The sequence below is a fragment of the Mesoplodon densirostris genome, chromosome 2 (assembly GCF_025265405.1).
Source record: "Mesoplodon densirostris isolate mMesDen1 chromosome 2, mMesDen1 primary haplotype, whole genome shotgun sequence".
In the NCBI taxonomy this organism is placed as follows: domain Eukaryota; kingdom Metazoa; phylum Chordata; class Mammalia; order Artiodactyla; family Ziphiidae; genus Mesoplodon; species Mesoplodon densirostris.
The window spans coordinates 86,077,386-86,095,490 of NC_082662.1; the positions used below are offsets into that span (position 1 = coordinate 86,077,386).

Here is an 18,105-nt window from a genome sequence, read left to right on the forward strand (position 1 = left end):
TGTTTTATGAATACTGGCAGTTCATAGGGCTCAGAAACTTTGAAGAGGGTGGGCCAGAATTTTCTGAGCAAATTGGAAACGGTATCTGGAAAGAAGATAGACATGTACTTGGACAGTCATTAAATATTTGAAGAGTTATCGTATGAAAAAAAGATTTTGGATAGTCAGGATCAGGAGTAGGACTGGCAGGTGGACGTCAAAGAGGGTGCAGTGTAGTTCTGGAACTTTTGGAAAACTGCTTTAGTGAATGCTACTCTACTCACCATGGAGTTGTCCATGCTGGGGGGCAACCTGGCAGAGCTTTTGTAGAAGGGATTTAAAAAATCTGTGGGTAATTGAAATAGGCAATCTTCAGATGCCATTTTAACTCTACCATGCTGTGATGGTCATGAGCATAAACTTGTGGTGAAGAATTAAGTTTGGGTTGGGTGCAGTATAGTTGTGCAAAGTGAGGTAAAAGGTTGATATAACCTATTGGGTAAATAAAACAGGTGAGTCTTCTCTTAGAAGTATTTATTTTCCTTTTCAACCTGGATTTTTTTCTGCAGCAATTAGAAAGTAACATTAACTATTTTTGAAGGAGTGATTATTAATATGATTTACCTTTTATAGTAAAATAGCAGTAGTGAACCTACATTTAGTCCTTACTAATTGTGATGGTGATCTGTCTTTCTTATCATCTGTTCATCATCATCATTTTAGGCGTGGCCCTTAGTCCTGTGTAGTCATCCAAGGATCAGGGATCAGTGACTAGAGGTGGAGGCTTCTATCTAGGAAAGAAGGAATAGGTCCTTTTAGGACTTGTTCAAACTTATTTAATCTTCTTTATAGCTATAGTAAGAAAAATTACCTGGTTCAATTTCACTTTTAACTTAATTTTTTTTAGAGTGCCTTTTCTGTTTTAGTATTTTTCCTGTTTGCCATTAGTATGCATTTTGTCTTTTTAAATTTTTTAAAAATCTATTTATTTATTTACTTTTGGCTGCATTGGGTCTTCGTTGCTGCGCACAGTCTTCTCATTGTGGTGGCTTCTTTTGTTGCCGAGCATGGGCTCTAGGCACGCGGGCTTCAGTAGTTGTGGCTCACAGGCTCTAGAGCACAGGCTCAGTAGTTGTGGTGCACGGGCTTAGTTGCTCCACGGCATGTGGGATCTTCCCGGACCAGGGCTCAAACTCGTGTCTCCTGCATTGGCAGGTGGATTCTTAACCACTGTGCCACCAGGGAAGCCCCTGCATTTTATCTTATTCTCACATCAATTCTGTCATAAAGATGGTATTCTGCCTGTTTTACAAATGGAGAAACTGAGGTTTTGGTCAGCTTTGCCCAAGGTCACTTAGGAGAGCTAGGGTTCAAATCCTGGCCTGCACACCCCAGGCCCATTATCATTCATTAACTATGCCTGCCTCCCCAAACTTAATTGCTTAATTATAATGAATTGCCCAAATAGAATATCTGCAGTGAAACAGATATTCATGGACTGGTTCTCCAAAACTGATGATCATTGAAGAGGCCACAAGGAGCTAGAAAAGGATGAACTCTCGGAACCTGCATTGCTTGATGTTATGTGCAGATTGTGACAAAAACTCATACAGTGAAATAATGGCTCATTTTTTGGAAATAAAACTGCTTCACAACTCAAAAATGGGGGCTTCTCTGGTGGCGCAGTGGTTGAGAATCCACCTGCCAATGCAGGGGACTCAGGTTCGAGCCCTGGTCCAGGAAGATCCCACATGCTGTGGAGCAACTAAGCCCATGCGCCACAACTACTGAGCCCATGTGCCACAACTACTGAAGCCTGTGTGCCTAAAGCCCATGCTCTGCAACAAGAAAAGCCATTGCAATGAGAAGCCCACATACCACAATGAAGGGTAGCCCCCGCTCGCCGCAACTAGAGAAAGCCCGTGCGCAGCAATGAAGACCCAATGCAGCCAAAAAAATAAAATAAATTAATTAAAAAACAAAAAAACACAAAAATGTTACCAGAAAAGGGTAGTTACATTAAATAGTACTTTTTTTTAAAACTAAAATTGTAACTTATTGGAATCCATCTAGGGTACTCTAGAGTGTCTTAAAATGATAGATATTTTAGAAATAGATGGCATATACGATGAATTTATACATACAAATGACCTTACAAACAGCTGATCTACCAGAACAAGCCTGTAGATACAAAGTGGATAGATACTCTTAGAGAGCTGGAAACTTAATTCTTATAATTCTAAAAGCCTGCTATTGCTAGTAAGTAAAATTTTATGTATTTTATGCTTAAACACCTTTCTTGAGAAAATATTTAGCTTGAGATCATCATACTGGACTGATAACAGTAATGTGGGCCTCTAAGAGCAGAGTTACAAGTCAAAGTGAATTTTACATTTAACTGTAGTTGTTTTACTTCTGCAGAAAAATAAGGATATCCTAAAGGCCGCAGGCATTTCAGAAAAGTATTATTGGAAAAGTAAATAAGGAGTAAAAATATCCTACTGTGTCATGGATAGAAAGATATCATTATTATTTAGTCCTATTGTATTTACATTCTCCTTTTTAAAAGTCTTACATTTATTCTTCTTAAAGACATAATAAAAAAAAATAATATAACCTACTACATTTAAATATCTGACAAAGAAAAGTAAAAGGCCAGAAAGAAACATTATAAAAATATTATATTTTTCCACAATTTTATTTGTTTAGTCCCACTATTAATTACTAATTGCCACCATTAACTGGTCCTGTTGTTTAAATAAATTCATTTATTGTAACAGAAAAGTAAATAGTACAAAATAATATATAATTTCAAATTTACACGTATTTCTGTGTTAAAGTAATAACACACACGCGTAGTTATTTCCCGTGTATTGTCATGTGGTTTTGGACTGCTGTGGCTGTGTCTGGTTGACTCTAAAATGTTGAGCATCCTCCTCTCCCGCCACCTCTGTGCACAGTGCTCGTCTTGGCCACTGTCTTTGTCTCTCTGCTGTCCTCCTCTTCTTCCTCATCACCCATTTCAGTTTCACTAAGGACAGTGAGTTTGAGATTATAAAAAGTTTTAGATTCATTTTGGAAAGCTAACTCTTGCAGTCCAGCTCTCAGTTTTTAATCCCTAAAATAATTTACACAGAGGAGAACTGAGAATCTTCAAATAAAAAGTCCATTCATTATTATTTTTTTCATTATTGCTTTATATTTTTCCCATTTGGAAGGCAGTGTGGTATAAACAGTAGGAAAAGTATTTCTGAAGTTCTGGTATATCTAATGTTTTGAGAGCAGGTTCTTTTGGTGTGTAATCATAATTGATTTAATTGGAAGTGCTAGAATGACTCCATTTACCTAGTAACACTTAAAATTACATAAAATTTTTGGAATGTATACTTTCAGTTTTCTTTCTGATGCTTATTAACTGTACTATACTTTTCCGATTATTAAATTAGTGGAAAGTACTAGGTATTATGTTTCTAAATTCAGAAAGGTCCCCAAAGTGTGTGTTTTAGCTATAGTATCTTCTGATTGACAAATATATTTTTCAGGTCAAATATGACAGATATGGTTTAACATGTGTTGTTATGTTTGACAAATGTGTATCTGCTCACAGGCTTATGTATTGTTACTTAGGAAGTGAAATACACTCTTGAGATTTTTAAGGTGCTCCTAATGGATATTAAACTACATTCCTATTTGATATTTAATTGCTATAAAATTTCTCAACTTCCTAAATGCACACTACTTTAATCATTATTTCTACGGTAATTTGAGAATGCTGTTACTAATGGCTATGTGCAGAATTCATTAGTTTAGCGTGAGACAACTGCTTGAAATCTGTTTTTCTAAGTGAATATGGTATACATAAGTGAACATAAGTGTACAATACGTTGTCTTTAAAAAATGCTGTAGAATTCTAATGACATTTCTGAGTTTTCACGGAGAAGAAAATCTGTTTAGCAGACTTGGTTTGTGTTTATATTTATCATTATTTTATGCTGAGAAGCTATTGAATGTTTCTTCGATGTTTGGAAATTTTGATAAGAATGTTTTCCCTGACATTATGTTTTATGTTTTATCACCCAGAGGGATGGAGTGCTGGGATACATTGGGAATTTTCGCCTGCTTGCAGAACTTTCCAGCCCTTTTGTGAATCAGCGGTAGGTTACTGATATCACTAATTATTTTAAACTTGGGCTGTTTGGTTTGGGGAAATTTTTCCCCAAGATCCTAAATATAAAAATGAGAGTATGTGATATGAATTATCACCACTGTACAAATGAGGAAGCTGAGCCTTGGAAAGGTTAGGGAAACTTATCCAAGATTCCCAAGCTAGAAGGTGGTGATCCTGGCTCTTGAACCCAGCTCTCTTTGTGGTATGATGATACTTTCTTTTACTGGATTTATCTTGGGTCCAGTTAATATTCCTGACACCAACTTCCTCCTGTTCCCAAATTCTGACACCAACATTATCTTATCATTACCTCTTTTAAAATAATCTTTTCATTTTATATTTACAGGAAAGTTACAAAGATAACACAGAAACTCCCATATACCCTTCACCTAGTTTTCCCTATTAATATCTTACATTATCATGGAACATTTGTCAAAACTAAGAAACCAGCATTGATACTTTACTATTAAGTGAACTTCAGGCTTTGTCAGATTTCAGGAGTTTTTCCATTAGTATCTTCTTTTTGTTCTTCGATTCAGTCTAGGCTGCCATATTGCATTTAGTTGTCATGCCTCCCCAGTCTCCCCTCGTCTGTAACAGATTCTTAGTCTTTCCTTGTTTTTCATGACCCTGACAGTGCTAAGGGTTACTGTCCAGTTATTCTGTAGAATGTCCTCCAGTCTGGATTTGCCTGTTTTTCTCATAACTGGACGGAGGTTATAGGTTTTCGGAAGGAATCCTATAAAGGTGAAGTGCCCTTCTCATCACATATCGGGCTACATGATATCCATGTGACATCACTGGGGATGTGAACTTTCATCATGTGGTTGAGGTGGTGTTTGCCAGGTTTCTCCACTGTGAAGTTTTTCCTTTTCTTTACTCTCTTTGAAAGCAAGGCATGAAGTATAGCCCACTCTCAAAGGTGGTGGGAGGAGAGAAATTAAGCTCCACCTCCTGGAGGGAGGTAGTTGCTCATTTTTGACAATGGGTTTATTATTATCCTTTATTACCCTTGTCATTTGACAGGGTCTGCTGACATTTTTTCTATGAAATGTTTAGCTGCTCCTTTCATTCCACATCCATGGTCCCAGTTTAGGGCCTTCGGGATCTCCACGGTTGATTACTGCGATAGCTTTCCAACTGACTTCCTAATTCTAATTCCACATTCACCCACTCTTCAGTCCTTTCCTCACAGTGCTACCAAAGTCATCTTTCTTGTGTTCCACTTTCAGTGCCTTACTTTCTTACTAAACACTGCATCCTCTTTAGATTCTTCTCTGAACTTTCGAAGTGCTCTGTGATGTGGGCCATGTCTCCAGCCTTATTTCTTACCACTCATTAGAGTTAGTTTTACACCCTTACTGTCTCGCACCTGTGGATTTTTCTCACTTTTCTTCCTTTATTCCCATCCTCTATTTTCCCTCCATCTTCTAAAAATTTACCTATCTTTCAAGTCTTAGGTCAAAATCCCAAACCCAGGGAAGGCTCCCACAATTACATGTAGCCTTTTGTCACTTAGTACAGAGATAACCCAGAGAATTGGGGGTCAAATCAGACTCATGTGAGTTAGGGAGCTTACCCTGTATCAGTCCTTACTAATTATCTCAAGAATACAAGTAATCATGAGATACTGGCAAAGCAAGGATATGTTCAGGACCATCAGTATGGCTCCCTAGGTCTTTTTTGCACTGGGCATGCTCTGGAATGAGGTTACCTATGAGGTCTCTAAGTGATATGTATAGTTCATATTGCTGACAGGGAAGGAGCTCTCTTGGTTATGAAGCCATCTCCATGTAATACTCAGATAGTTACATAGCTTATATAACTTTCCTGGGGCAGGGGTCAGACCCCATAAATCCATACATTCTAGGTTCATTTATCATAAGCAATACTAGACTAGGTATATCCTAAAAGCATTCCATGGATGAAGACTCTTCTACTACAAATACCATTAGTATGCTTACCAAGCAATTACCCTCATCACCCTTTTTTCTTGCCAAAGGTGGAAGGGATGGTCCTTCCACCTCCAAACAGGAGAGATTAGATTACAGATCTGCTGCTTTCCCAGGTACTTATGTACTGTTTTATATTGTTTGCCAGTGTTTCATATGTTATAATTTTATTTCTTCAAGAAGATACTAAGTTCCTTAGGCTTGGCCATTTAAAATTTTTAAAATAAGAGTTCTTTTGCAATTTTTAAAGACTCCGATGATGTGAAAGTATAGAGAGCAAAGAGCATGTTCTTTGAAGGCAGAAGACCTGGATTTAAATTCAAGCTCCCCCACTTACCATTGTGTGTGAGTGGAAGATTATTTAATCTTCCTGAGCCTTAGTTTTCTTACCTATAAAACAGGGATAATGATACCTATAGGCCTTACAGTTTATTGTGAAGATTCTATGTGGTTATATGTTTTGTTATATGTTTACATATGTGTGTAAAGCACCTGGCATAGTGCTTGTCATTCAGTACATATGCAGTAAGTGTTAAATGTAGTGTATATTCAATATGCTAAAATTTACTCAGCACTAGAAGTGCATAGTTTATGTTTGCTTTATCTACTTTGTAGTATCTTTTTTGTTCTTTAACCCATCAAAATTAGGTTTCCTCTTGTGTCATTTTGCTGGAACGATTTCATTAGAGGTACCATTGACTTCCAGATGCAAAATCCAGTGAACTCTCTTCGGTGCCTATCTTATTGTATCTCTCTGTGGACTTGATGCTGTTGGCCACCTCCTTCTTGTAATGCCATAACTCCCCTTGCTTTTGTGACCCTGCACTCACCTGGTTCTTGTAGTTCTCTGACCATCCTCTCTCAGTCTTCTTTGTTGAAGACAGTTCCTTAAATGCTGGTGCTCCCCAGGGTTCTCTTCTGGGCCCACCGATCTTCTCTGTGCTTCTCCCTGAGTGAGTTGTACTTTCAGGGTTTCAGCTATTACCCATTTGCTCAATGTGGTGTAATGGACTATGCATGAATTTTAGAATCATATAAGCTCAAGCTGCAATTTAACCTTGCCGCTTACTTGCTCTGACCTTGGTTGGCTAAGTTATGTAACATTCCTGTACTACAGTTGCTTTCTCTATAAAAAGAGCATATTTAATATTACCTACTTCTTTGTATTATAGTCAAGTGTTTTCTCCTCCCAGGTGGCACATCAGAATCAACATGTCTAAAATAGAATGCAACATATTTCCCTCTGTATTCTCTTATATGCTCCTGTTCAGCATGTGGCCTGGCCATTATCTTGGTTATCTCTGCTCAACATGTGGGAATCATCTTTGTTTCTCCCTCACCTGTGTTTGGTCCATCCCAGGTCCTACGTATCACCTCCTAAACATTTCTTGCCTTGGCCACTTCCTCTCCATCTCTGCTGTCAGTGCCCTAGTTCATCATCTCTTGCCTGGGCTCCTGAACCAGCCTCTAACCCTGTACTGTCCAGTAGAGTAGCCACAAGCCACATGTGACTATTTATAGTTAATTTAATTAAAATTAAATAAAATTAAAAATTTAATTCCTCAGTCTAACTTGTAACATTTCCAGTGCTTCCTAGCCCCATGTGTCTACCGAATTGGGTAGAACATCTATAGACCATTTCATTATTGCAGAAAGTTCTTTTGGACAGAAAAGAACTATTCTAGACTGGGGTTGGCAAACCAAGGCGTGAAGGCCAAACCTGCTGCCTGTTTCTACAAATAAAGCTTTATTGGGGCACAGCCATGCATATTTGTTTACCACGACTGCTTTCACACAATAATAGAGTGGATTAGTTGCCACAGAGACGGTAGAGCTTCCAAAACCCCTTACTTTGTGTTACTCTCTGGCTCTTTGTGGAAGAAGTTTGCTGATCCCTGCTCTAGGCAGTCTGCCTGCCTCCAGGCCTATACCCCTTTCATCCTCTCCTGTATTATTATCTTCCATGGTGATCTCCCTAAAACACAAAAATGAACACGAAGTCTCCTGGTTAGATCCTCTCAGTGGCACCTGCTGCTTCCAGTATAAAATATGGGCTCTGTAATGTGATGCAAGAAAGCTCTCCAAGTAGAGCTATCTTCTGTCTTTCTGCCATATTCCTCCTCAGAAATCTCCTCTCACCCCAACTTGTCCCTGTGCTAGAAAGGCCTCCTGGCTCCTTGCTCATCCTTCATGACTCAGCCCAAGTGTCATTTCCATCACAAAACCCCATCTCTTCCAGGCTGGGCTGGGTGTCTCTCACCCGTGCTTCCATAATAGTGACACACAGTTATACCATTATGATTAATAAATTAAATTATTGTAAAGTTCTCTTTCTCTTTTTCCTGTTTCTTATTTATCTCTGCATTTCATTAGGTCAAGAGCCAAACTTTGTTGAACTTTGCATGGTTCAGCATCCACACATTGTCTGGCACATAGCCATTTAATTGCTTTTGAATGAATGAGTCCCAAGAGGTGATCAGTTAAGCTTTAGCAATGTCTGTCTCTTGAAGATGATTCAGATTTGAGATTTTGAAGCAGGAGAAAATTAACCTTGACACTTAAAGGAACTTTAATTTGTTTCTGTTTGAAGCTCTTTTTGAAAAATCATAATATTAGAGAGTTTAACTTATTCTTTAATTTTGTAGTAAAAAGCTATGCTATACCTTTATTTAAAAGCTTCAAGTCTTTTGTAAATTAAGAAATTGAGAAGTGGGGTTGGAATATGAGCAAGAAATGGTATAATGGAACAGCAAGGAGATTATGACAAAATTTAGCACAGCTACTTAAGTACTGTTAGAGTTTTCCATAGTTTAATTGTTTTCTTTAGTTTGTGATATTTTATGTTCTATTTTAGAGCTTTGTATAATTTAAGAAGACTCATGGAATGCATGTGGTGGGGCACAAAGGTTAGACACCTGGGCTTCAGTTAATTTTCAGCTGCTGAGTTATACCCGTGCCTCAGGTTTCTTTTTGTAAAAAGTAATTTAATGGTGGTAACTTCTTTTTTGCCTAAATGCCCTTAACTGTTATGAGGACATGTTTTTGAATTGCTGTTAAGGTTAAATACCTTATAAAAACTTGTACCTATGCTCCTTAATATGTTCCTTCAGTATTTATTGAATACCTTCCCAGTACCTAAATGTTCCATTCCCTGCCTCAGGGAGCTTCACTAGAGTGTCTGGTGTCATGTCTATGTTTGAGAAAATAGGACTTAATAATACAAAATAATGAGCTAGTAAAATAAGACATTGTGTGAAAAAGGGCAAGAAGAAAAGTGCTGTTATTAATGGTTTAAAACAGCCATTCTCAGACTTGTTAATCTCATAAATTATTGAGGACCTCAATGAACTCTTACTTCCTATAGGCTGATAGCTATGGATATTTACCAGATTGGAAATCAGAACTGAAACATTAAAAAATATTTATTAGATCATTTAATATTAACAATAATATTTCACGTTAATGTAATTTTTGTGAAAAATAAACTACATTGCCAAAATGAAAAATTTTTTGTGGGAACAGTGTTGTACATTTTTTGCAAATCTTTTTAATGTCCAGCATGATAGAATTCAGCTGGATTCTCAAGTTTGTTTCTGTTTTCAGTCTGTTGTGAAATGTTATTTTGGTTGAAGCATATAAAAAAATCTAACTCTCAGGGTTAACAGTGTAGTAGGTAAAGGAGTATTTTAGTAGCTTTTTCAAATAATTGTTGATATCCTGCTTTAATACTACACCAGAATATACCAAGAGATAGCTTCTTAAAGATTAGTTAAATGTGGAATCTCAAACCATATCACTGGACTTTTGATACACTGTTATATTCAAATCCATTGGTCTGTCATGTACTTTGAAATCTTTTACTCATTCATAATTTTGTGTCATCATGCCTTGGTCATTTGGAAAATATTGGTTCACTGAGTTATGTAGGTCTTATGATAAATGCTGATACAGTTATTAGGTAACATTTTTTTAAAAACCCATTACTGACCTCATCAGAAAAGTTTTTAACTCTTCAGAGGCTATCCAAGAGTTTTTCTTGGATAAGACAACTGTGCTTTGTGCGTACTTCCCATTTTATCACAGAATATTAAAAAGACATGTACTCAAAAGACATGATTTAATATAATTGATCATTCTTACTGCTTCACCCAGGACATTCTTAAGTGAAACTTCTCCACTCAACCCCTCTTTTTTTGTTTGTTTTTAACTGCAAATATGTGGCATAGATTACAATGATGACTAGTACCATTTTGTACCACTGCTATGATTCGTGCTAAGATGCCAACGGTCTTATCCATCAGTACTTTACGTCATCAGAATAGAAGTCAGCACAATTAAAAGGCAGATAATATTTTAGTATCATTATGAAAATAGTTTTCCCTTGTAGACTCCCCCAAAAGTCTCAGGGGCCCATGAATCACGTTTAGAGACCTATTATTGATTGATGTTTGTCATGCAAGGCTTCAAAGGGAAATTGGGACACATTCTTAAATGTTTTAGGATTTTTTTAAAGAAGTGGATGGGAAAGGGAGAAGGGAGAAAGGCGTGAACATAAGGTTTTGAAAAGTGGAATAAACATGCCATGTGAAAGAGAAACTGCATAGACTTGTAGGATCAAAGAGTATGTCTTAGGAGGATAGAGGATAGAGAGGGTGTTGAGTGCCAGGGAAAGCTGATTGAACTTGACCAGTGGACAGTGAGAATGTATTGTAGTGGAGAAAGACATTCTGAAAATAGCACTGAGTAATTCTAGTTTTTGGTATTTGTGGGATATATTGTAAGATGGAAGGCAAAAGCTTGGGTTAGAAGGTTAGCATATAGCTCTTAGTTGTGTGAATGACTGGTGTAATTTCATTAGTCCAGGAAATAAATAGGAGCCCAAATTAGGCTGTCATGATAGAGTAGATATGATGGAATAAAGATTTTTGAGGGAAGAAAAAGTGAAATTGGTAATAATAAATTAGAGATAGAGAAAAAAAGACAAGTTTAAGATATTTTCTACAGTGAACTTAGAAGAATGAAAAAAGATGAGGATCAGGAAGAATAGACGGGAAGATGATGAGTTTGCTTTGGAGATGCTGCGTTAGAGGACAGAGCATCTGAGTGGAAATGTAGTAAGAGGTAGAGAGGGATTTTGAAATGATCAGATAGAGGTTACATTTGAAGCCATGAGAAAAGATGGTGTTTAAAAGGTGTAAAGTTGAATGTCTAGAATTGAGAAATAAGAGAAGGAAGAGTAGATACAATAAAGGAAAAGTTTAGAAGTAGAAGGGGAGCCAGAATAATATTGGGATGGAGGACAACTTTTCTAAAATTACGTTTTTGAACTCCTAAATTTCCAGAGTTAATATTTATTAAATACAGTGTTCACATGCCTGAAAGAATTACATTTGCAACCAAGATAAAACCCATGGGGCAGCTCACAACCCAGTCTCCATGTAGAGTCCCAGCAACAGTATAACATGTAAATCTTTATTGGAGTTTTTCCAAGGATGTCAACAAAGGTCCAGTTTGTTACAGCAACACTTCTTAAAAGTCTCTCCATTCCTCTTGAACTCACAGTATCTCCTGGACCCTGTAGCTTTCCCAAAGCTCACACTTCTGACTCTCAACTCCTAAAAGTCACCAAACTGGTCGGTACCATATAGGGGGATGGATCCTTTGCTCCCATCCTCTTTTTTTCTTTCTTTCTCTACCTGAAAGTAGCCCTCTCTCCTCTTTCCAAATGTGAATTATACCTGCTAATGCCTTGTTTTTACACTGCATGTGCTTAGTACCACACTCTGCACAATTAACTCCCAGGGAACTTAATCAAAAGCTCCAAGTCCCTTTAGAAGAGCAGGAGGAGGAAGAAATGCTAAATGACCAAAGACAGAGTTTTCTCTATGGGGTTGGGGAGGATTACACACACATACAATCAAATATGCCTAAAACCCAACATGCATAAGACCAATACCCTACTCTTTGCCTAACCTCCCTTTCCTCCATGACCACCACCACAGAAAGCTTCCAGTATGAATCAGTGGGATCACCATTGACTTAGTCATCCAAGTCAGAAACCTGGAGTCACCCTAGACTGTTCCTAGGCTGGAAGCAAGCCCGATCCATTTTATCTCCTAAGATTGTTCCTAATCCTTCCCCGACTCATACCACTCCACCTGCTGTCATTATAATTTTTGGTCCTCGGTGTCTTTTCTTCTTTACCCATCTAAGTAATAACTGTGGATGGTGGTGAAAGACAGTGTTTTCCCTCTCTCCTTCCATCCCACATGCATGTCTTCTTGCTTCCTCCTGCTCCTCTCCCTCTCGGCATCAACACATATATTCCCAAACTGTTAGCCCTTATTTGTTGGAATGAAGAGGTGTTCTCATTAGGTAAGACAAGGTAGATTCCAATAAAATAAGTGGTCCTTCTGACATGAGAGAGAAAGATAAGGACAATTATATAAATATTATTTCAACTTGAATTAATATGTGAGTTCTTTCCTTTGAAAGAGACTGGCTTAAAGATCAGGCACCAGTCACATGGAAAAATTGGCCGAAGATAAATGCAGTTGATTGTACAGTAAAGCCAAAGCACAAGTTCTTAAAGTCTAGATTTTTAGATAATCACCTTTCCAGACAACGAAAAATTTGGAAAATGCATAAAGTGCCGGAGAACAGGAAGTAGTCTAGGCTAAATATAATGTAGGACTTGTGGCATCGAAGAGAAAAGGCTAGAAATGTAGAGTTAAGGGAGACCAGTTGGGTTATTGCAGTCATCTAGGTAAGAGACGCCGATGACCACAAATTATAATGGCAGAAGGTGGAATGGAATGAGTCGGGGAAGGATTAGGAAGAATCTTAGGAGATAAAATGGATCGGGCTTGGTTCCAGACTAGGAACAATCTAGGGTGACTCCACGTTTCTGACTTGGATGACTAAGGCAATGGTGATCCCACTGATTCATAATGGGAGTTTTCTGTGGTGGTGGTCATGGAGGAAAGGGAGGTTAGGCAAAGAGTGGGGTATTGTTTTTATGCATGTTGGGTTTTAGACACATTTGAGAATTGGTGATTTGTCAGGTGAGGATGCTCAGCAATAAATCAGAAATATGGAACTACAAGTAGAACTTAAGAGAAGACTTGAAACCAGAGATTTCTGTCAGGGTGTTTGAGCCTTTGAGGAGGAAGAATTTTTCCTCTACTCATCAAGGTTCTTTGGTGGGTCTAATAATAAGTTTGACATAAGGCAGATTTACAGAAGAAAAACATTTAATTACATATATGTGAGGGTCCCACAGGACAATGAGACCCAAGGACAAGCTGGGCAGTAGAGGCTTATAAGCTGTCTTGAGCTAAGGAGTGGGATAGAGGCCGCTTGGAGGAGGGTGATTCACAGGATGATAAGAAGAGCAGATGTTTGGTAATTAGATGTTTGTCCTGCCATACAGACAGATCATTCAGATAAAAAGTTATCTCTTGGTAATAGCTCTCTTTGTGGGCCAGGACACCTATCTAAATTCTTTCAGGTAATTCAGGGAGAGGTAGGAGTTTTTCTTGAGTCTGCTGGGTCTTAGTTGCTTTCAGCTCAAAATATTCTGCATGCCAAAGTGGCACATTTTGGGAAGCTTGTTCTGAACCCCTTTAAGCCCATGAGAATGTATAAAATGGCCTTGGTAGAGCATATGGAAGGGAGTGTGCCTGGGAAGCACAAATATTTAAGGGACAGGCAGAGGAAACGGAGACTGAAAAAGTATAGGTAGGGAATCAAGAGAAAACAGTATCATGAAAATCAGGAGAGGAGAAAGGTTGGCAGTGTCATATGCTATAGAAAGGTCACCTGGGATGAAGGCTGAGATGAATCCACTGTCTTGGTTATGGGGATGCCACTGGTGACCAATTTCTTTTGTAGGGGAATGCAATCATATTGTACTGGGTTGTGAAGTATAGCCAGAATGTCTGTGAATACACTGTTGACTTCTCTTTTTAAGAGTTTAATAGGGAAGAAAAACAAAAGGAGAGATTTTTTGGATTAGAAAGAATCAGGCATGTTGGTAATAGAGAAGAAAGAATCAATCTGTACATGGGGAACTGGATGGAGCAAGGGAAAGGAGATAACTGATGGTCTAAAGTCACAGAGCATGGGTACAGAAGCAATTGGCCTTGGAGAGGGCAAGAGAAACCTCTTCATCTGAATATAGAGAAAAAGGTGCTTGAAAAGAAGATTTGAGGCCTTGGGGTCAGAGTTTGAGGAATTCATTTGATGGACTCAAATACCTTAGTAGTAGAAGAGGCCAGTTCCTCTGATGGGATTGAGAAATAGAAGTGAATAAGGAAGGGAAGTGACTTGATTGGTGAGACAGAGGTTGGGGAGCAATTCTATGGAGAATGTGGAGTTAAGTAAAAGGAATGCCAAGCAAATTTGAGAATTCAGTTGAAATTTAGAGCTCTTTAAGTTACATTTGTGCTATTTATGTTAATATCAATATTGGTGAGTAATAATAGCTATTGATTGAGCTCCTAGTACAGGGGAGTTCTTACGTGTCAAAACAGCTTCATGGTATAAGGGAGGTGCTATCATTATCCCCATTTTGTAGGGATCAAACTGAGACATAGAGGTCAATAACAGAGAGGTAAGACCACACAGCAGCTAAGGGGCAGAAGCAGGTTTGAACCTGGGCCTTCTGACTGCAGAATACAGTACCCACCTTCCCTCTATACTCTGCCTAAGGAAAGCTGGCCTGATGAGAAGCTGGGGATAGGCAGGGTGAGTGTGATGGATGAAGGGGCAAGAGAACTGAGGGTGCTGATGTGTGTTCTGAAGGTAAGTGAGTTCAGGTAGGTAGGAAAGGAAGTGAATCAAAGGCTGATAGTGAGGGATTTGTGAGTGGAGGTCAAAAAAGAGATTTAGATGGAATTGGGTAAAGAGAAATATGGGGTACTACCAGTTGTGCTTAGAAGGGGATGGGTTATTTGAGGTATAGCATTTCTGATTAAACCCAAGGCCACCATGTAATCAAAGAAAGGAATGGCTGAGGATCAGAGGGGAACTCTTTGAAGTAGAGAAGTCTGGAGGATAGGAGATCTGGATAGAGCAAAAGATGTTGACTTTACTGCTTTAGTGACATTTTTCCTATTCGTGATATTATTTTATTAATTTGAACATTGCTCTCTAAATAGTTTGTTTTTAACTGCGTTGAATAATTTAGCCCTTCTCTTTTCACACTACATATACTTATAAATTGTAATACCCCTCTTATCCTACAAATTATTTCTGTTTGATATTTTAATATCTCAGTAAAATATTTTAAGGTTTTTTTAACAGTCAATTTTTAGTTTCTGAAGTTGAGCAGTTTCTAGCTTAGTCATGACTAATTCTGTCAAATTGAATATTAAGATACATGGATACATTTTACTACATTTACAACTTAACCTCTAAAATATAATGAGGTAACATTAGGCAAGATAGTTTTTTTTAAGGGGGAAAAAGTAGAATACAGCAAATACTAAATTTTTTAAAAAATAAACTTTTTACTTAAGAATAATTTTAGACTTCTAGAAAAGTTTCAGGGATGATTCAAAGGGTTCCCATATACCCCACACTCAGATTCTCCTATTGTTAATATTTACATTTATATGGTACATTTGTCATAATTAATGAACAAATATTGATACATTATTATTAACTAAAGGCCATAGTATTTTCAGATTTCCTTAGTTTTTACCTAATGTCCTTTTTCTGCCCCAGGATCCCATCCGGGATACTACATTGGATTTAGTTGTCACGTCTCAGACTCCTGGTTGTGATAGTTTCTCAGACTTTCATTGTTTTTGATGACCTTGTCAGTTTTGAGGAGTCCTGGTCATCTGTTTTGTAGAATATTTCTCAATTTGGGTTTGTCTGATGTTTTTCTCATGATTAGACTGAGGTTATGGGGTTTTTAGAGGAAGACCACAGAAGTAAAGTGCCATTCTCATCACATTATATCAGGACTACATGCATAAACATGGATTATCACTCTTGTTGTTTACCTTGTTAACCTGACTGAGGTAGGGTTTGTAAGAGTTCTCAATTTTAAAGTTACTGTTTCCACCCCACCTGCCTTCTATACTGAACTCTTTGTAACAAAGTCCCCCCTTGAAGAGTGGGGAGTTATGCTTCACCTCTTTGAGGATGCAATATCTACATAATTTATTTGCAATTATTCTGTACAGGATATTTACCTTTTCTCCCCTATTCATTCACTCATTCATTCATTTATATTACCATGGCTTCATGGATATTTATTTTATACTTTGAGTTTGAATCCAATACTACATTACCTATTTTGTTCAAATTGTTACAACTTTTGCCATTGGGAGCTCTTTCAGTTGTCTTCTGTGTCCCTTTGACATAACTTCATCATCTTTTTGGGAGCACTTCTTTACTTTCTGACACTAAAAAAGTACTCTAGATTTATATTGTGTATTCTCTGTCCCAGTGCTAGAATCAGCCATTTCTCAAGGAGTCTTGTTTTCTTTTATTGGACAATGGTATTAGAAACCAAAATATGGGCCCTGGGTGTGCTCATTGCTAATGGGGCATCATTGTTTCTATGCCCTCCCAGCTGACAACTTGGAAATGTACTAACCTGTGTATACACACATATCTATAATTATTTCTATATATGTCCATCTGTATATATGTATTAAACTAAGCATGAGTTTATACTGAAGTTTCCAACTCTAATCCAGTATCACATGGATCAATCTAGTCTTTTGCACTCAATTATCTGTAACTTTCCACTCCCACGATGAGAAATCTGTTTCCCACTTCACCATCAGACAAATTTACTTATTTGTTAAATCTCAGTATACATGTATAATGGTTTCAGAATTGTTAACCTCTTCCCCCATGAGATAATAATTTTACCAGCTAGAGCAAAGTGCCTATGTACAGTTTCTTTTGTCTTTAGTCTTACAGTCTTAATTCATTTTCAAAGTTACTTAGGTCACCTATTTTTACCCCACTCCCTCCAGTGAGGTTATGTCATGTATTTGGAATGCAGTTAGATTCTTTTGTCACAGGCTACATTCTGCCTGGCATGCCCCAACCTCCTATTGATTTTTTTTAAATTTGCATACTCTCTTCATCTGTTCTGTGGGTTTTGACAAATGCATAATGTCATATATCCCCCCCTACAGTATCATACAAAATTGTTTCACTATCCTAAAATATTGCCTGTGTTTCACATTTTCTACCCTCTCCTGCTCTCCCTGAACCTCTGGCAACTGCTGATCTGTTTTTTTGTCTTTATATTTTTGCTTTTTCCAGAATGTCATATAAATGGAATCATACAGTAGGTAGCATTTTTCAGATTGGCTTCTTTGATTTACCAATATGCATTTAAGATTCACCCATGGTGTTACATGAATTGATAGTTTGTTCCTTTTTATCGCTGAATAGTATTTTATTGTATGTACATACCACAATTTCCTTATCCATTCACGTACTACATTGTGAATAACATTATGAAGCAACCTATAACATTCTGGTTGCTTCCAGTTTTGGGCAATTATGAATATGGCTGGTGTAAACACTTGCATGCAAGTTTTTGTGTGGACATATATTTTTAAATCAATTGAAAAAATACCTAGAAGTGTGATTGTTGGATTGTGTGCTATGAATATGTTTAGCATTATAACTGCAATGCTGTCTTTTGAAGTGGCTTTACCATTTTGCATTCCCACCAACAATGTATGAGTGTTCCTATTGTTCCACATCTTTGCCAACAATTGGTATTGTCAGATTTTCGGATTGTAGTCATTCTAATAGATATGTAGAAGTATGTCATTGTTTTAATTTACATTTTTCTAATGACAAATGATTTTTAATATCTTTTTATATGCTTCTTTTCCTTTTGTTTATCTTCTCTGATGAGGTGTTTAAGATCTCTTGCCCATGTTTTAATTAGGTTGTTTCTTTATTGCTGAGCTTTAAGAGTTCTTTATATATTTTGGATATAAGTACTTTATCATATACGTA

At 37.4% G+C, this 18,105-nt stretch overlaps 1 protein-coding gene across 1 annotated transcript in view; it reads left to right on the forward strand.

The window, feature by feature from the left end:
* TLCD4 (TLC domain containing 4) overlaps window positions 1-18,105 on the forward strand; it is a 59,638-nt gene that overhangs the window by 40,563 nt on the left and 970 nt on the right. The window contains exon 6 of the mRNA XM_060085578.1: window positions 4,060-4,133. Within this exon, the coding sequence (XP_059941561.1) occupies window positions 4,060-4,133 (74 nt within the window). The remainder of the gene's footprint in view (window positions 1-4,059; window positions 4,134-18,105) is intronic.